At 32.5% G+C, this 21829-nt stretch overlaps 1 protein-coding gene across 9 annotated transcripts in view; it reads right to left on the bottom strand.

Annotated features, from left to right (window-relative positions):
• MIPOL1 (mirror-image polydactyly 1) overlaps window positions 1-21829 on the bottom strand; it is a 328422-nt gene that overhangs the window by 233396 nt on the left and 73197 nt on the right. For 6 of the 9 annotated variants that reach the window (XM_089907628.1, XM_089907624.1, XM_089907621.1 and 3 more), the window contains 3 exons: window positions 20788-21019; window positions 19112-19262; window positions 17739-17844 (listed from right to left, as the gene is read on the bottom strand). In XM_089907628.1, coding sequence (XP_089763754.1) covers window positions 17739-17844; window positions 19112-19262; window positions 20788-21019 — 489 coding nt within the window. The remainder of the gene's footprint in view (window positions 1-17738; window positions 17845-19111; window positions 19263-20787; window positions 21020-21829) is intronic. The other 3 variants (XM_089907623.1, XM_022570692.2, XM_089907626.1) reach the window with 1 other exon arrangement.

Here is a 21829-nt window from a genome sequence, read left to right as displayed (position 1 = left end):
CCAGTTTTAAGGAATATGAATACAGCAGGCTAAGAAGTCCTTGTCATCCTAGAGTATACATTCTACTACAGGGAAACAGTAGAGAGAAAACAGGCCAAAAATTAGGTAGGTAGGTATGTAGATAGATTGCTCTGAAGGAAAATACAGCTGTATCAGAGAAAAGAGTGATTTGGTAGATAGGGAATAAGGCAGACTATTTTAGAAAGGGTGGTCAGAAAAGACCTTTTTAAATAAGTGACATTTCAGCACATTCAAATAAAGGAAGAGTGACCATATTCACATTTGAAAGTAGACTAAGCTGAAGAAAAACCAGGACAAAGGCCCTAGAAGTATTAGCGATATAACAGCAATACGGCTGGAGCACAGAGAGGGTGAGAGTTTTGGGAGATCACACTGTAAATCACAGCAAGGAATTAAGATCTCATCTAAATATGATGGTAGTCAATCGTGGTTTCTGAGCAAGGAAATGGCAGCATCACATTTACGTTTAAAAAGGAATTCTGGCTTCCAGGTGAGAAGTAGTTCATAGGTGGGGCAAACATGGAAGCAAATTCCAGAAGGGAGACTATAGGAGTGGTTCAAGCAAGAGTTCACATCAATAACCCAAAAGAATAACCCTTTCCCTGAAACTTTAAGCTACCTAGAAATACATATCAACTTCTAGAATAGGAAAAATTTGAACAGATCTGTGTTTCAGAAGGAAACTCCCAGAGATCAGCATTCAGTGTGTGGAAGATGCAGGGATCACCTGCATCAACTTCCAAAAGTTGCAGGTTGGATTGTACATGCCCCTTAACCCAATATTAGATTACTATAAAAGTCCACATAAGAAACAATGAAACCCTGAATTAAGACAAGGGCAGCACAGGAGAAAGAAAATAGATTCAATTCATAACAAAAAGTTAAGTATGTACCAAATTTCAGAGGAGAGAAAAATAGGACAGGTGACTTCACTAAGGCATCCCTCAACCTATCACAAGGTAATCTCCATGAAACTCTGGGGTAAACAGGCTACTCTTCTCCTTACTGCTACCACATAGATTCCAAGGCAAAAAAAAAACAAAAAACAAAAAACAGTCTTAGCCCAACATTCAAGGAAAACTGGAGTCTAGTTCTAGCCTACCTTCCAGCATCATCTACCACCATATTCCCTTTAGGACAGTATTTCACAAAATATAGGATGTGAAACACATTGTTTAATAGTTATGTCACTTTAATGTATATTAGAAAACCATAACTAGCACATCAGACCTATAATTTCTGAGTGGCATTTAATTTAATGTCCAATTAAAATTCAAATTTCTTTAAATTACCCATATTGTTGAGGTAGATGCCAAAAAAGGGTAATTTTCCATTTTTTCATTTATTTAAAGTTCAAAAACAAAAAAGAATGGCCTGGCTATTAAACTTAGGATAATGTTTACTAACTTTTGGAGGTAGTACTAGAAGGGAGGATGAGGAACTTTTCGTGATATCTGGCGATATTCTATTGGTAATATTTGGGTTTTTTTTACATCTGGGTGCTGGTTATACGAGTGTCTTCACTTTCTGAGATTCATAAAACTGTACAGTTATTTGTGCACTTTTGGGGTACAGACGTTAAAACTAAAAAAAATTCCATTAAAATATATATTTATCTAGTTAAAAAGATGAGATTTTTAAAGAAAAACATTAAGTGAATAACAGGAAAAAAGCATATATGATAAAATCTTCGAGAGTATATGTTAGGATTAAATTTTAAGCAACACAGCCTTGTCCTCCTGGCCAAGACAGGGTAACAGGATCCAAATTTGTATTCCCACTTAAAACAATTTTTTTTTAATGGACAAAACATGCATGGGATGACAGTTTTCAAGTTGATAAGGAAATAAAGAGAGTGACCTGACAGAGGAAAACAAAAGAGTTGAGCCCTACGACTGGCCCAGCTTAATACACTGAAAGTTTTCTGGAGATGGCACAGAAAAGGAAGAATCCAGGAGGAGGCCAGCAGACTCCACAATTTGAAGAGAGGAGTCTAAGGAAACCGAAGCAGCTAGAATTCACTAGACAGACTATCAGAGGAAAAAACAGCTGCAAAGAGAGAAAGCTTTGGAGACATGCAGAGGGTATTCCTCAAAAAATCAGCTGAGGACTGAGCACACACATGTGAGTAAATTACCCATGCAGGGGAAAGAGTCACCTGAAAGTTTTAGAGGCATCAGTGCCCTGAGCTCCACCAAACCAAAAATAGTACGTATTCCCACTAGCCAGATTGGAAAAACTCATGATTCATGAACTACTACATAGAATAAACAGAAGGGTCTTGCTTCAGTAGTGGGGATTAATTAACCCTAGACTAAACACTGCTCTGGTAATAACCTACATATCTTTAAAGCATGACCCAGAAGTAGTGACCTGTTTCCAAGAAACATAACTATATCTCAGAACAAAGCTCAAAAATATTTTATAAAAATACCAGCTCCCAAAATGGTAAAGTTCATCATGTCTGGTATCCAATTATGAGGCATGCAATCAAGCAGCAAAATTAGGACCCATAAAGAAAATTTAATCAGCTAAAACTGATCAACATTTTGTCAACTAATACATAACCTTGTTTCATGTATGTTTCTTTTTAAAAACACCTTAGTTAATATATATTGTTGATTTATTAGCACTGAACTCATGGCCAACAGGACAATAACTCATGCCTGAACAAAGTTTATCCATAACACACACACAGCCTTCCATGCTTCGGGAACATTAGATTGCATTTCAGCACGCAGCTGTCTTAAACAGTGAAATCACCAATAGAAGGTACAAAAATGCAATAAATGTAGCACTAAATAAGCTGCAAAAAGGATACTTATTTACAATATAAGAGCTGAAACATAAAAGCAGAGTGTGGCCTTAAGATGATCAGATTGTTTTTCTTTTCTTGGTGTGTCATTTTGGTAATACTGATAGATTTTTAAATGGTAAACCAACCTTGCATTCCACAAAATAAATCACAGTCCCAAATGCAAAAGCTAAAATTATAAAAGTTCTGGAGGAAAACCTCTTTGGCTTTAGGTAGGCAAAGCTTCTTAACTATAATAATAGCAAAGCATAAACCAATTTTTAAAAATTGGTAAGTAGGACTTCAATTTAATTCAATTACAAATTTCCACTCTTCAAAAGATGCTAAGAAAATGAAAAGACAAGCCACAGACTGGAAGAAAATAATTGAAAAGCATATATCTGACAAAGAAAAGCATATATCTGACAAAAAGACTTGTATCTAGAACATAATTTTAAAAACTCTCAAAGCTCAATAACAAGGAAACAAAAAACCCAATTAAAAATTGGGCAAAAAACTTGAACATTTTTTTCAAAGTAGATATATTGATGGCAATAAGCACAAAAAAAGGTTCTCAACAGCTTTAGTCATTACAGAAATGCAAATTAAAACTATGAGATAGCCACCACACACAGCTGACCCTTGAACAACACTGGGGTTAGAGGTGGACCCCCCCCACCTCCTGCAGTCAAAAATCCGTGTATAACTTTACAGTTGGTTCTCTGTATCCACAGATGCAGAACCGTTGATCATGTAGTACAGTAGTATGTATTTATTGAAAAAAAATGTGCATATAAGTGGACTTGCAGAGTTTAAATCGGTTTTGTTCAAGGGTTAACTATACAAACCTATTACAATGACTTATATGAAAGGCTCATTAAAGATGTTGGCAAGGATGTAAAACAACCTGGAACTTTCATACACTGCTGGTGGAACATAAGATAGTATAATCACATTATGTCAGTTTCTTAAAAAAGTAAACATACACCCACAAGATTCAGCTATTCCACTTGCATTTATCCAAGAGAAATTAAAGCATAGAAATTAAAGCATATGTCTAAATACAAAGACTTCAATACAAATATTCATAGCATCTTTATTTATAATAGCCAAAACCCAGAAACACCCCACATGTTTAGTAACAGATGAATGGTTAAACAAACTATATAACAAATTGTGCTAGAACAACTGGATTTCTCACGTATAAAACCAAATGCTTTTAACCAACAGCTTAGATAAAGTTAAGGAATTCTTGCTATGAACACAGCTTTTGGAAGATCCAGTAGTTTCCAGTACAATTTTCATATATTTTTTAAGGCAGTATCATTACTCCTATGTGGTTGTCTGTGCCACATTATTCTGCTTCTATGTATCAATTCATCATGCTGTTTTGAAAGAAATTTCTGCCCATAATGTAGTACACAGTAATGAGCTTTATTTTCTCCTTCTAGTTGTATACAATCTCCTAGGAAGGATATTCATAACAGCTTAGAGAAAACAACATGATGTATTATGAAGAATATGGGTTTAATTCAGATCCAAGGTGTTGTCACAGTAAAGTTAGGCAACTTTTTTTTTTTATACTTTTCTTAAATTATGTTAGTCACCGTTCAGGTGTATAAAATGCACAGAATACCATCAGTTACGGTTATTAGGGGAAATTAAATGAGATGATATATAAAAGCTCTTAGTCAAATAAAGTGGATTCTCAACAAACGTTAGTTCCATGCCACCAATACCATCATCACCCTCAATCCACAGACTCACAATTTGGCTTCATTTCCACACACATTAAAAATGTGATTTTGATTAATTTGGACCATTTATATCTATAGCCATTTCAACATTTCTTGCTTTTTTCATTTTTACCTTTTTCATTGGCATGCAAAAACTACAAATGGGAACTGAAGGAGATATTATTCAGAACACATTCAGAACACTACAGTATAATGACACAGGTCTGTACAAAATATGATATTCTAAGATATTTTTACATTTTTACATTATAAAATACTTCTAATTCGTGGGTCAGATAGGATGCACAAAATGATGCTAAACAGTCACCTAGGTACAGATTAACATGTATGTTATATTGCCCTGTAATATTCTGGCATATTGAAAGGTTAAAACACTATTTACTAAACTTTAAATGCCGACAGGCTTCCTATCACTTCTGTATAGTGTGATGAGATCTTTATAAAGTGACATTTAATGTAAGCTGTGTTCTACTTTATATACAATAACACTTGATTGAAAAGGTAAGGCTGTTAATATCAAGGGCTTTAATAAGTCTTGTTAACTCTATGCCTAAAGACAAATGCTTTACATCAAGGGTATATCTGGTCCTGTGTGATGAAGAGAAAACAATTTTTCCTCTATAATGCTGTATCAACTCTAAATATATAAACGTGTGTATTTAAAGGAGTATTCTAAGGTTAAATTTTAAAATGCCATAAAACACACACACACAAAAATCTGATTATATATTTTATAAATGCTAAGAAAAGTTTTCCAAAAGTAAGGTATTACAAAATGATAATTTTTAACACCTATTAGGTTATATGTGAAATTTGTTGATTACGAAAAACCCGATTCCTTTTCTAGAATTCAGTACTTCTAAAGAATCAACGTGCAACTCTCAAATATTTTCAGTAAAGAAAGCTTAATTGTAAACACTGAGCTTTTCCAAGGTAGATGACTATTACAAAGTTCACTAGAAAATCAATATAGCATTTTAGTTGGAATTTGCTCATTAAACACCCACAGCTCTAATGCAAATTATGATGGAATGAATAAAGCAAATACATATGCTTCTTTCTTTTTATTAAATGTAAAATCTACTGTTAATTGCATCTCGTATGTCATACAAACTTTTCTCCTTAACTATTAAATAGAAGCTTTAACAAAAGTCATTAGAGATTCTCTTTCTTTGACTTGAATAAATTTCAATATTTGTTCAGTAAAGGTTCACAGCAGTTAAATTACATTAACAAATATTATTAGCTACTATGTAAGCCAACCCAGTAAAATACTTGTATTGTAGGTAGAACAAATCATTGGGTGTTTACAATAATATTTGGATATCTCCATTTTTAAACACGGTTATCAAATATCCTATAATTCTTAGTCAAATGCGAAAGATTCAGAGAGGATCACCCCCACTCCCCACCCACAAATACTCAAATTTGTTTAGTAAGCTAATTGTTTTCTAATATAGGCAAAAGTAAATATGAAGAAGCTGAACCATACTAAGTATGAGTTTATTGAATCAAGACAGAGTACATATTTCCTTAGTAGAACACAAGTCTATTGACAAGCCCATATTCTACACTTCTCAAACTACTTTTAAAATACAGTAGCAGTGAGACAGTATATTGGAAAACATTCTAGTTTAAACACTGAACCATGATTCTCTAAATAATATAATTTGGAGGACAGACATTTCCCAGGAAAAAGAATCCATTTAACATCTTCAAGGTAGTTATGTAAACAGAAAAGGCTGAATTAAGGAGAGGGAAGAAGAAATCATTAGGATTTGAATTTGAAACATGTAAAATAATCACTGATTACAATTCAGCTTCCAAAATTCTAACCAACAAATATAATATAGATAATAGTTTGGTAAAAGACTTTATTATATATGTAAGAGTTTCAGATTGAGCATTTACTATTATTGCTTTACATCATGTGAAATGAATTCCTTGTAAACATAACATTTAGTGTTTTACAAAAACCACCTCATATATATTTCAGAACCACAAACATTATGCTATGTCCTAATTTCCTTAAAGTTTATAATTTCTCTTTCTTGGCATAAATTGTTTGTTATAAATTTAAACACAGATGGTAAATGCCACACACCAGTAGAGAATTAACCAACCTATTCCAAGTAGTGTGATGGTTCTACTCTTGGCATTACATTGCTGGATTCAACTTATTTCTTCAGAACTTCTTTTACAAGCCAGAATATTGTATTTCTAAAACTGGATTTGAATGTTCACCATTTTACATGATTATTCTGTAAATAACCTTTTCTGATTAAAAATACAAGCTCGTAAAAATGTGGCGACAGAAATGTGTTGCATAGCTTTGTAACATTCTGTGCATAATTAAAATAAACAGGATATATTCTCATATTCTTCAGTATTCAAAATTATAAAATAGAATAGAATTCAATCATTTGGACATGACATATTTGATTGAACTAAGATGCTCCTAAAATCAGATAAACACTGTTTCCAATTATTCACTATATAAACAACACTGTAATGAACATCTTTGTACACAAATCTTTATGTGTATACACAGTTAATTACTAAGGAAAATTCCTAGAAGTATGATTATTACATTAAAAAAGTTTTTTAAGCTCTTTACATGTTTTAAAATTTTCCTCTGTAAAGCTGCTATAAATTTATACTTACCAAGAGTATAGAAACTGCTAAAGCTTGATTAGAAAATTATACAAAATTGTGACTTTAAGTAGCAAAAATATAAAACAGTAACTCTTTTTAGCAAAACTTGCAATCATTATATACATGTATTGAGTACACATAACTCAAAGACTATATAAGAACACTTTCCAAAAATGTGCTTTTTACATTCATACCTCTAACATATCTGATATTAGAGCTATAATTTTTTTTACATTTATTGGAGTATAATTGTTTTACAATGTTGTGTTACTTTCTGCTGTAAAACAAAGTGAATCAGCTCTATGTACTCATATATCCCCATACCCCCACCTTCTTGTGTCTCCCTTCCACCCTCCCTATCCCACCCCTCTAGGTGGTCACAAAGCACCGAGCTGATCTCCCTGTGCTATGTGGCTGCTTCCCACTAGCTATCTATTTTACATTTGGTAGTGTATATATGCCAATGCTACTCTCTCATTTCATCCCAGCTTACCCTTCCCCCTCCCTGTGTCCTCAGGTCCATTCTCTACATCTGCGTCTTTATTCCTGTTCTGCCCCTAGGTTCTTCAGAACCATTTTTTTTTTTTTTTAGATTCCATATATATGTATTCGCATACGGTATTTGTTTTTCTCTTTCTGACTGACTTCACTCCGTATGACAGACTCTAGGTCCATCCACCTCACTACAAATAACTCAATTTCCTTTCCTTTCATGGCTGAGTAATATTCTACTGTATATATGTGCCACATCTTCTTTATTCATTCATCTGTCGATGGACACTTAGGTTGCTTCCATGTCCTGGCTATTGTAAATAGTACTGCAATGAACACTGTAGTACATGACTCTTTTTGAATCCTGGTTTTCTCAGGGTATATGCCCAGTAGTGGGATTGCTGGGTCGTATGGTAGCTCTATTTTTAGCTTTTTAAGGAACCTCCATACTGTTCTCCATAGTGGCTGTATCAATTTACATTTCCATTACATTCCCATGGGTTCCCTTTTCTCCACAACCTCTCCAGCATTTACTGCTTGTAGATTTTTTTATGATGGTCATTCTGACTGGTGTGAGGTGATACCTCATTGTAGTTTTGATTTGCATTTCTCTAATGATTAGTGATGTTGAGCATCCTTTCATGTGTTTGGTGGCAATCTGTATATCTTCTTTGGAGAAATGTCTATTTAGGCCTTCTGCCCATTTTTGGATTGGGTTGTTTGTTTTTTTGATATTGAGTTTCATGAGCTGCTTGTAAATTTTGGAGATTAATCCTTTGTCAGTTGCTTCATTTGCAAATATTTTTTCCCATTCTGAGGGTTGTCTTTCTTTTCGTCTTGTTTATGTTTTCCTTTGCTGTGCAAAAGCTTTTAAGTTTCATTAGGTGCCATTTGTTTATTTTTGTTTTTATTTGCATTACTCTAGGAGGTGGGTCAAAAAAGATCTTGCTGTGATTTATGTCATAGAGTGTTCTATGTTTTCCTCTAAGAGTTTGATAGTGTCTGGCCTTACATTTAGGTCTTTAATCCATTTTGGGTTTAGTTTTGTGTATGGTGTTAGGGAGTGTTCTAATTTCATTCTTTTACATGTAGCTGTCCAGTTTTCCCAGCACCACTTATTGAAGAGGCTGTCTTTTCTCCACTGTATATTCTTGCCTCCTTTATCAAAGATAAGGTGACCATATGTGCGTGGGTTTATCTCTGGGCTTTCTATCCTGTTCTATTGATCTATATTTCTGTTTTTGTGCCACTACCATGTGGTCTTGATTACTGTAGCTTTGTAGTATAGTCTGAAGTCTGGGAGCCTGATTCCTCCAGCTCCATTTTTCTTTCTCAAGATTGCTTTGGTTATTCGGGGTCTTTTGTGTTTCCATACAAATTGTGAAATTTTTTCTTCTACTTCTGTGAAAAATGCCATTGGTAGTTTGATAGGGATTGCATTGAATCTGCAGATTGCTTTGGGTAGTAGAGTCATTTTCACAATGTTGATTCTTCCCATCCAAGAACATGGTATATCTCTCCACCTGTTTGTATCATCTTTAATTCCTTTCATCAGTGTCTTAGTTTTCTGCATACAGGTCTTTTGTCTCCTTAGGTGGGTTTATTCCTAGGTATTTTATTCTTTTTGTTTCAGTGGTACATGGGAGTGTTTCCTTAATTTCTCTTTCAGACTTTTCATCATTAGTGTATAGGAATGCCAGAGTTTTCTGTGCATTAATTTTGTATCCTGCTACTTTACCAAATTCATTTAGAGCTATAAATTTTAATATAAAAGAGATAAGCTTATCCCTGAAGTGTTAAAATCAGTATCAATAATGTTATGCACTTTTGAAATATACTATTAAGGGGTATTTAACTTATTTTCAGCACAGAGTTTTTACTTTAAATTTTAACAGATACCAATATGAAAATTCAGTGAAATATAACTGCTACCTAAACTTTTTCCAAGATCATTTCCTCTTTAGAATTGGTTATTGTTATTTATAATGGTTTCTCTCTTTTCCTCTGTGAGACAGACTGAAGCAATGGGAAGACTATAAGCCTTGGAATCAGATGGACTAAGGTTCAAGTCACAGTCTTGACACTTAGTACCGACCATGTGCCTTTGGGCATTTATTTATAAGTCTCTCCAGGTTTACTTCCTCCCATGTAAGATGTAAATATTAACTAATATACCATATTATTTTAAGGATTAGGGACAATGTAGAAGCACCTAGGATGTAACTGGTACTCAGTGAATTGTAGCTAATATTAATATTTGATTATTTTTTATCTTTATGAAATTCTTAAATCTTTGATGTCAGAAGTCATGAAAAGATTTTTTTTTTTTTTTTTTTTTTGCGGTACGTGGGCTTCTCACTGTTGTGGCCTCTCCCATTGAGGAGCACAGGCTCCAGACGTGCAGGCTCAGCGGCCATGGCTCACAGGCCCAGCCTCTCCGCAGCATGTGGGATCTTCCCGGACTGGGGCACGAACCCGTGTCCCCTGCATCAGCAGGCGGACTCTCAACCACTGTGCCACCAGGGAAGCCCTTGAAAAGATTTTTGTTCTGTTTAGCTTTTAATTTAAATTCATAGTTCACTGTTAATAGATTTTAAAAGGGAAATAAACAGAAAAGTGAAACAAAAATGTTTGAAACGAAGGATTGGATGATGAGAAAAATTACCATTGAGATATATATATTTATTAGCATTTATTACATTTTACTTAAATGTGAATCTGAAATAAATGAAATGGGATGCACAGAATTTAGGTTTTAATCTAATATATACCTATGATAAACCATGTAGACCGTTACAACAGCATTTCCTTTGCTTCCCTGTTAGTTTTTACATAATGTGAATACTATCATTATAATGTGATCTCATGTTACAAAAGTGGCCATACTCTACCTGTAAGCATTATTTGACCTGGCACTCATTATAATTTTCATACTCATAGGATTCTACAGCCAAAGATAATAATATAATCAGCATTCTACCTATCAATATTTCTAACTGCTGTATTTCACAGAGATGGGACTTTTTGTTTTTATCTGAAATGACTAGCTATATTCTTGAAATCCTTTTTCCTTCAAAATTAAAAATATATATAGATAGATAGATACATGTAATGCTCCGTTATATTAATACTGTTACGCCATTTAAGTGTTAAAGACTAACATATTTTATTAATGCCCATTTATATACAGAAAAATGGTATTCCATTATGCATTATTTCTTAAAAGCAAGTATTACGCTATTTTCTGTTTTTCTGATATATAGAACTGACTCTTGTTCTTCTTAATCATTATATGGTCAGCATCATTTGAGATATGATATATGGTAACAGATTTTTTTACAAGAGAACAATGTAAACATTTTCTATTACATAACAATTTTTATTTTTCCATGTTAATTAGTTGGGATGTCTTAATATATTTGCTATAACAGTAGATTACATACCTATGCTTTTAACATTTACATGTTAACCTGAATAGAAAAACTTAAGTTATACGTTTCAGGGATTCTACGTTGTAATGCTTTGGACAATAACATTAAACTCATCTCGTCTCTACCAAAAATAAAAGAACATTCTCTGTAATAAGAAGGGCTTAACAATATTTTTTTTATTTACAAGTCAGTCTAAATATGGGTGCCCAGGGAAGAATCTATGTTTAAAGAGAAAAAGCAGATTAAACGCTTGCAGAATCAGTACAGTATGCTAACTAAGCAAATTATGTAACCACTGAATTATATGTAAAATGTAACTAAGATAAATAGATATAGATTGATTGATTTATATAAATATAAGACTTAAAGAACTAAGGAGTTCTTTTGACTAAAACCCAATATTGGCCTTATTTCAGTTTAATTGGAAGAGGATCTCAAATTCATCTTCTCCATGAGATATCAGGAACGTGGATTTCTCTTTGTACCAAAGGTTAATAAGAAATGTGTCTGCAAAAGTCAAACAGCATTAAATACCAAAATCTGATTATTATTCTACAGGAGTTGTTCTGTCATTCATAATCTCTCCATGCTCCAAGCTTCCACAGCTAATCTTTAATGGATGACATGCAAGAAAGAAAAATAACTAACATATAGAGCAGAGACTCTAAAGTGAGCATTTAAGAAATAGAAATATAAGGTTTTTAAAGAAATATAAATATTTTAAATATCACAAGATAACATAAAAACTATTTAAATAAATACTCTTGTGTAAAAATTTACACATCTGTATACTGTAAATGCAATAGATTAATAAAAATTAAGAGACATTTAACACTAGACAATGCCCACTGAGACTGTTTCAGAAAAAAGAAAGGCTTAATTAAACAAATTATTTTTAAAAGTTATAACCACGTCACTCACCTAAGAGTGATTAAATTAAATGGATTCAGATCAGGTCATACAATACTATCTCTCACTGTCAAACTTAATTTAAATAAAAGAATTTTTGAAGTATTTATGGTTTAATCATTTTATTTAGATGAGAAAAGACATTTACCTAAAGAACAGAGACAATGTTTCAGTTGTGCTTCTCTAAAACATGGCCTAGTATCTGAAAGTCATACATGCCAATAATTTACAAATCATATTATCCACATATATAATTTAATGAGTTAAAACATAAGACCTACTTATCAAATTCCTTTATTTTCTTTTTTGTAGAGATGTAAAATTTTTTTCCATATTTTCAAACTTTCTAAATAAGGTTAATTCTGAAAGTCAAGGAAAACTAAAACCTGTGGATAAGATGAAGTAAATAAAATATATTTTTAACAAGGAATACATATCAATTCTTTGTGAAACAAAACCATATACAAGTAGCTATGAGATAGTTATTTATGTTAGTTACACTTTGATATGCCCCCTATTAGATCAAGAAGTCTTGAGAAAACACGATGGTGACATCATCACCTTATCATCATAATTACCATTTATTGAGTGCTTTCTAATGGGTTAAGTACTTCACAAACATTATCTCACTTAAACGTCACCAAACCATAAGGTAGGTTTTAACCAAATCTTAGTGAGGCTGTCACTTACACATGATAAGCAGTAGAAAGATTAGAACAAAGGTCTGAATCCAAAGTCTAAGCATTTAACCACTATCTACTACAATGTGTATTATGAATGAGAAGTGACTGCAAACAAAAAGACATGTTTGAAATACCAAATCGGTTTTATTTGCTGATGCATATTCAGTGCCTAGCACAGTGCCTAGTACATAAAAACTCCTCAATAAATAGTTCTTTAATTTTTAAAGAAGTTAGCATAGTCCCTATTAAGCACCTAATAAAAACAGTATCAATGGTGGTGATGATGATGATGTCAAAAAAGTAGGGGAAGGTAAAAAGGTCAACCATTTGAGATTTTATCATGACGTAGGACACAATGGAGTTTCCAACTCTCATGAGATCACATTATAATGACAGTATTCACATTATGTAAAACTAACAGGGAAACAAAGGAAATGCTGTTGTAATAGTCTACATGAAGGTTTATCATAGGTATATATTAGATTAAAACCCAAATTCTGTGCATCCCATTTCTTTTATTTCAGATTCATGTTTAAGGAAAATGTAATAAATGATAATAAATATATATATCTCAATGGTAATTTTTCTCCTCATCCAATCCTTCCTTTCAAACTTTTTTGTTTCACTTTTCTGTATATTTCCCTTTTAAAATTTTAAACAGTGAACTATGAACTTAAATTAAAAGCTAAACAGAACAAAAATTTTTTCATGACTTCTGAAATATATATATTAGCATAAATCTCAAAGATTTAAGAATTTCATAAAGATAAAAATAATCAAATATTAATATTAGCTATAATTCACTGAGTACCAGTTATATCCTAGGTGCCTCTATACCTTGTCTCTAATCCTTAAAATAATCTGGTAAATTAGTTAATATTTACATCTTACATGGGAGGAAGTAAACCTGGAGAGGCTAATAAGTAACTTGCCCAAAGGCACATGGTCGGTATTAAGTGTCAAGACTGTGACTTGAACCTTAGTCCATCTGATTCCAAGGCTTATAGTCTTCCCATTGTTTCAACCTGTCTCACAAAGTACTGGGAACATTTTGTTTTATGCAGTTTTGATTATACCAGATTCTTATTCTTATAAATTATACAATCAGCTGGGGAGACAAGTTGGACTAACATATACATAAGTTACATAATAAAGACATAAAAGTAAAAAAGGGAGAAATCTGAAGGACAAGAAAAGTGGCACAGGTAAAATGGCAAGATCTGATCAAAGCCATCACATGGATTTCATAAGATGTTGGTTTATGTAATCTTTATGTGTCGAACCTATCACAGGAATTATTTTAAGATTAGTGAGCAAGTAACTTAAAACAAAATCACACCTTTTAAAAGTAACATTACTTTTTCTAATACTAAATCACTGCAGAAAACCTGAAAAGGCAGAAAAAATCCTGTTAAGTGAAGCATTTATACACCCATTAACACTATTAAAGTTTGACCCTCATTTTATATTATATACATGTGCATACAGTTTTTTAACAAAAATTATAAATACAGCTTCCCCCTACTTCTTTGACTTAACTTTAATTCATAAAGTTTTTTCATATCATTAAATATTCTTTAAAAATGTTTTTAAATTACTGAACAATGTCTCATACCATAAAGATACCTGAATTTATTTAACCATTGCCTTATTATTCGATTGAGTCTAATTCTATGGCTATCATAACTTATACTGATATGAATATTCTTATATATATATATAAATCTTTACATTTAATATACTCGAAGAAAATGGCTATTTCTTTAGAATACCTTATATTTTAATTAACATTTTATTTGAAAAACCTATAGACATACATTTTTGTATCCTATTTGCAATTTCCAATTTTCAGATGTTTTAGCATGTATTTCTTTTAATGTGGAATATTTTGACTTTTAAAACATTTTATATTCTGCTTAAGTATACTATAATACTTGTATGTGTATGCACATTTGTAATATACTTTAGCAAATACATTTTTATTTTGAATATAAAAATGAGCAGTGATAGAAACAAATATCCATGCTTGTGTGGATTCTTTGTTCTTTCATATGACTAAATAAAACATTTATCACATGTACTCATAGTACCATAATGTTCCTCTTTCTATGAGGGTAGTAACATACTTTTTTTTGTTACTGTGTTTAGCTTTTTGATCGCACTTACTACTGATCAGGTAGGAGATAAGCTTTTTCAAGATTAGCTTTTCTAAGATAAACTTTAAAAAAATTCATGTATAATGAGAAAATATGAAAAAGTTCAAGAGTTACCAAGAGTCAGTTTATAAATTTCCTGTAGTTTCAAACCAATGGATTTCTTAAACAATCCAGCTTTTTTCTTTTGATGTATTATAATAATAATTCTCTCTAAGGTTAAAAGTAAAATATCTTCAAGTTTTTTAATAAGATAGAACTAAAACATTAAAAAGTAAACATACATTTTGAAAATTTATACTTTAAAAAACTTAGGGGATTTAAATTTTGAGTCATTTTCTTTTTTTAAAATTTATTTATTTTTGGCTGCATTGAGTCTTCGTTGCTGCACACAGGCTTTCTCTAGCTGCGGTGAGTGGGGGCTACTCTTCGTTGTGGTGCGCAGGCTTCTCATTGTGGTGGCTTCTCTTGTTGTGAAGCACAGGCTCTAGGCATGCGGGCTTCAGTAGCTGTGGCACATGGGCTCAGTAGTTGTGGCTCACGGGCTCTAGAGTGCAGGCTCAGTAGTTGTGGCGCATGGGCCTTGTTGCTCCGCAGCATGTGGAATCTTCCCAGACTAGGGCTCGAACCCGTGTCCCCTGAATTGGCAGGTGGATTTTTAACCACTGCACCACCAGGGAAGTCCTTGAGCCATTTTTGTAACTAAATGGTTGGACATGTTTCTTTAGGATTGCTTAGCTCCAGAGAAACTATATAGCACTACTATTTTCATCAATTTAGGAAGCTATAAAAATATCCTAAACATCTTTCAAACATTCAACATTTATTGAAATAGTATTTTGTCATTAATGAGAAGAATTTGATGTTAACAAGAATCATAAAGCAATCAAATTCTTTCCATTTTATGCATGTGTGATTCATACTGTTTAGTAATAGGAAACCCTTAAATATATACCAATAAATAAATATGTAAAGTATATGATTAGCTATATTACACAAAAGCTTAAAGAGTAAATATTAATGCTTAATGTTCTTTCCCCTCCAAGAGATAAATGAGCTACACAGGTATATGAATTCATGATTTACAATAAATCACAATGGCCTAAATCTTATTAAAATACATCTGTTAAGACACATACAGAGTTAAATTATAATGCAAACACCTTAAAACAAATGTACTTCTTGTAATACCATTTCAGCGATTAGTATACATATTTGATTATAAAAAGCCAAGAAACTTCTAAATTGTTCTAAATTTATATTTGAATTATTCATTTTTAACATACTGTTAATTTTCCTTAAAATATATTACTCTCATATTTCCCCACTAAAAAAGAAACAAAAAATTCATAGTAGTTTAACATAATAGAAAAACAACCATCTGGTATTTGGCTGGAGTATTTATTTATGATCATCTTAGTTATATAGTTATATTTTCATGGTGACGTTCTACTTTGCACAGTAATATTTTGAAGACAGACAGTATCTGTTAATCATTTCTCTGACCTAAAACACCAGAATTCTTTCATATGCAACCAGGTTAAGTGGTTTATTATATTTAAAAATTTTTTATGTATGTATGTATGGCCGCGTTGGGTCTTCCTTGCTGCACGTGGGCTTTCTCTGGTTGAGGCGAGTGGGGACTACTTTTCATTGGTGTGCGTAGGCTTCTCATTGCAGTGGCTTCTCTTGTTGAGGAGCACAGACTTCAGTGGTTGTGGCACACAGGCTTCAGTAGTTGTGGCTCGCGGGCTCAGTAGTTGTGGCTTGCGGGCTCTAGAGCACAGGCTCAGTAGTTGTGGCACACAGGCTTAGTTGCTCCCAGGCATGTGGGATCTTCCTGGATCAGGGCTTGAACCAGTGTCCTCTGCGTTGACAGATGGATTTTTAACCATTGTGCCACCAGCGAAGTCCCAGGTTAAGTGATTTATAAAGTATGATTATAACTTCAAACTAATCACAAAATACAATTACTTTTTAAAAGCATTCCAATTGATATAAAAATGTTAAAATAAGGGATCTATAAAATGCCTCTGAATGCTAATTTCTACTATTCTATGAAATATCTCTTTTCTTAACACACTAAAACAGTGTGAGGAAGAGAGTCACAGGGATAATATATAAACTGTAGAGAGAGAGAGACAGAGTCCACCAGAGACAACTGAGAATCACCTGATCATATCTGTAACACATCACAGATACATTTTACAAATTTTCTCCTTGCCATGACCTGTGAATGAAGACAGACTCCAAAACATTTCAGGCATTCATTTATAATCTTAAACTCTGGCAACCTTTTACCAGAAAACATTATCTTCAGGGAAAGATCTTTTCAGGGCAAACATTATCTTCATCATCATCCACGTCATCAGATGAAAATTAATTAACTGCACAAAACAGATTTTTGAATCAAATGTAGGTTTTCACTGGCAATGAATATATGACTATCTTCATACAAAGGAGAAGTATTTTCTCTCAACAAGCTAAAACAATAAGTGGTATGTGAACTGCTGGTTGAAAGGTAGAGGCACTGGTAATCATTATTTCCCCTTGTTTGTTCAGGCCCTTCCAACAAAACAAACAACCTTTTTGTGATTGGAGTGACATGGTGTTAACAATGAATTTAATGCCCAAATCAGTATGAATACAGGTAAAGCTCTCACTAATACCAGTACCAGGATGTTAAAGCCACCTATTTTCTAAGCAGGCAAAAAAAAAAGAAAGAAGACAGAGCTTTCCCTCCTTTGACAAATAAGCGAGTTTGCTACTATTCACCAAGCCACATCAGATAATAACCTTGTGTATGATTTTGAATGCCATATGTTAATACTGATCTACTATACCTGCTGTTTTTTCAGCAATTTGAGCTTCTGTTGCTTTTTCTTGGAGTTCCAGTTTAAGCTTTAGTTTTCTCTGTTCTTCATCTTCTTTAGTCAGTTTTTCTTGAAGCTAAAACACATTGAAATAAACATAGATTCTTACTAATAAATTTCTTGCACAAATATAATTAATCCCAAAGATAATTTTTGCTTTTCTCTAGACCCTTATAGAATAACTGTATTAACTTACTGAATACATAACTCCAGGGGAAAAAAAAATTAAGGTTTTAAGATATTTTATAAAGTAATAATTACCTGAAATGACATAGAAATTATAAAAACATTTTAATATACACTTAATTTTATGTGTGTGTATAGGCAAATGAAATTAAAGAAGGAATAACATTATTATTAAAAATAACTACTGCAGCAAAAAGCAATCTGATCCATTCTTTTGTCTTAAAGCAAAAGACTTGGAAGGGACTATCATAATAAAATAATGGGTAGCACAAATTATAGCTTCTCTTAGTAATTCTAATATTTTGAAACAAAATTAATTAAGATAATAATCTTAATATTTGATACAAATCTCCCTTTGAGAATGCTATGCCATCATATTCCATTTAAATTGGCATTGGCACCTGGCTCATAATTGGCATGTAATAAACAGCTGGTAAATGAAAATACAGAAAATATCTCAGACTTTCATACAGGATCCCTCCAAATGTTTTCTTTTTAATTTCTCCCTCCGTTTATGTCATTTATGCTGTTTTCCGTCAGACATGATCAACATTCTTAACATCATGCTTCAGTTTGATTAGGTCAAACAACTAGAATATTAGAATCAGAAAAGTATGTAGAGGTTAAAGAAAAAGAAGGCAGGCATAGAAAATGAACATTATTTGAAGCTCAAAGGAATGTAACTAGAAAAAGAGTCAGAAAAGATAAAACATGACATGACAAATTGGATTGGACAAAATGTAGCAGTATAAGATAACACAAGGTAAATGACAATATTTCGAAGCCTTGCTACTTTAAAGTTTACATATATTATTGAGATGAAATACAGGGCACAGATACTACTAAAAAAAAGAAAAAAAAGTTAAGAAAGTAACATGAAACCAATGAAGTAAAATTTGAATTTTTTAGGTACCACAGATCTATGAAAAAGGAAGTGATATTGCAAGCCACCAAGGCAGGAAACCAAAGAAATTGCTTTTCACAGCTCATGTCTCAACTCAATCATACCGTGAATGGCATGGTATGGCAACAGCATAAAGCTACTGTTAAAGGATTAAAGTACACAATAAAACTGAATTATGATGAGTGACAAAGCAAACTTAGAAGGTCAACAGCTATAAGTATACTGTACAATCATCAGACTTCCTATATTGTACCTTTTTATTGCTTGCTTTGAGAATGTCCAATTCTTTGAGAAGCAATGCTATTGTCTCCTCTTTATTTAATTCTGAAGTAACTTGACAAGGAATCATACATTTGTAATGCAAATCATTATTTCTATGTTCCATAATGCTGTAATAAAGAAAACTATTACAACAATATACATATAATTTCAACTATATAGGATCTATACATTTTACACTTCAAATGGGGGAAACATTTAATTTTAACAGTAAGTATGTAAAGTTACTTAATTTAAATTTTTTCTTGTTATGCACTGTTAAGAAAATACTATGGATGAAAAAGACTAAACATTGCAATTTCATAGAGGTGCTAATATACAATACATCACAGAGGTGCAATATATCAATTTCACAGGGAGAGCTAAATCTGTGAAAAGCATTTAGTAATGTCTAGAGATTCATGGTTCAGTATACTTAAAGAACGCAGTTTTTAAGGGCTTGTGAATATTAATTTAATTTGTACTTCTTGTCAGGACTCTAGATACATTTCTTACTTTTCTGAAAATAGGAACAATAAATATTTTTTCATTATAATTGACAGAATATCATATTTTCATTATTAAATTTGCAACATTAAAAATGAAAACCTATTCCTGTAACCTTTAAGCAAAAAAAATTTTTTACAATGTGTATGCTATTTGAGAACAATATTAACTTGTTAGCAAGTACTATAAAGGAAGGGAAGGGAAAAGAGATGACTTTAGCCTAATCTCTATTATTTACTTTTCCCATGTGGTTATAAAGTTTATCACCTCTTCATTCATCCCTACTCCCCAAAAATGTACTCCAAACTACACTTTGATAAGAATATAACTGATTACCAAGAAAGTGGAACATATTAATATATCCACTTTATTATATATTAATATTCATTAATATAGCTATTTCATAATTTTTAAGTAAATAGAAATAGCTATTCCTATGTAAAACTCCATTAAAAAGTATTCCATAAAATATGATTTTTGTCTGGACTGAAAACATAATATTTATATTTCAACATAGTTATAAATTATATTAGTCATTGAGAATCTTTAAATTTAGCAGTATTTTCATAGTACATGACTAATTACCAAAGTGCTTTTCTCCCATAGGTAAAAGTCACAGGTGTCAAAATTCAAATCCCTTCATGAAATAGGTAGCTACATAAAGTGAATGGGTAGAAACTACAGAATGTAAAATAATAAGGAAGGTAAATGGGAGAGTAGACAACCCTTCTAAAAGCATTCAAATTCATTTAAATGAAGAACAGCACTGACCAAAATCAAATCATATCTTTGGGCTTATTTTGTCTTGGAGCTGCCAGGTTATAGCTCTGATGAATAATATCCCATCTAATATCAACTTAATAGCTATTTCCAGATCCTTAATGAAAGGTCACTTAAAATAATATTCAACAAAACAATATAAAACCTCACGACCTTCATTCAAACTCACCTTGTGCTTTTTCACTCAATGATTTAGACATATTATATTAATGTAATGAAAATAGTAGAAAACTCTAGTATTAGATTCCTCAAATGCTAATAAGTTAATGATATGTCAAATTTAGGCCACATCAAAAAGAAGAAAGGGAGGGACAGAGAGAGGGAGGAAGGAAGGAAGAGTTCTCCCAATTCTTACTTTCTAAATCTAAGGCTGCTAGCACTCACTTGGACTTTTCTGTAGTGCAGTAAGCTGTCTCATCACCTAGACGAGGACTGATGACTTGAAAATTCCTTGATCTCTGCTCTGGCAATTCTATGCCCTCACATGTAGCTTCATTAACTAATTCATTGGATTTCTGATGCATGCTTCCCTTAGAATTCACAGGCAGTTGCTCATCTGGCTGTGTACTTTTGTTTCTCCCCGTGGTCTCTTGTTCAAGATAACCATGGGTTACGTCTGCATTTAAAACAAAACAAAAACATGAGATATGAAACGCCATCGTTACATATTAAATCAATCAAATGAATATTTTTGTGGAAATAAGAGCTCTCACAGCTTTAAATATGCACTTACTAACCTTACTCCTATTGTTATCAGACAAACATGTACAGGGTGATTTTGCCACAAATATTTCCACTTCCACAGTCAGTGGGCATTTATGACAGTGGTTTACAACCTTAAGTGCACATCAGCTGAGGAGTTTTTAAAAATCCTCAAGCTCAGGCCACATCTTCTACTAATTAAATCAAAATCTCTGGGAGTGATCACATGATTCCAGTATACAATCAAGGGTGGGAACCACTGACTTAGAAGTTATTATTTTCTACATTAACTTTTCTTTGCTAGATTTTGAAAAATAGGATGCAATAAGTTAACTGATTACAGCGAAATGATAATGTGCACGGAATTTGGGTATTGGACTGAGTTAAAATTCTGGCTTTGCCAAGCACATAACTTTGGGGAAATTACTTTACCCTTCCATACCTCAGATTCTGGTTTGCAAAATGGACACATAATAGTACTTACTTGAGTTGTTGTAAGGATTAACTGAATTAAGAATTAACGAATGCAAAGTGCCTGGCCTAGTGTTTGGCACGTCAATAAGTGTTAGCTATTATTTTTGTAATCATCATCATATAAAAATGGAAATAATATAAGGAGAATTATTTTTAACTTCCATTTTATCAGCTATGTATTATACACTAGAGTATATTTTGTAATGCCTGGCTATCTCATAAATATTAGTTATTTTAAGCTGTAACTAGT

This window comes from Delphinapterus leucas, chromosome 2 (genome assembly GCF_059928025.1).
Source record: "Delphinapterus leucas isolate spDelLeu-1000000601 "Yukka" chromosome 2, BTC_Dleu_Yukka2, whole genome shotgun sequence".
NCBI classification, from domain to species: Eukaryota; Metazoa; Chordata; class Mammalia; order Artiodactyla; family Monodontidae; genus Delphinapterus; species Delphinapterus leucas.
This window is presented reverse-complemented; position numbering and strand designations above follow the sequence as displayed.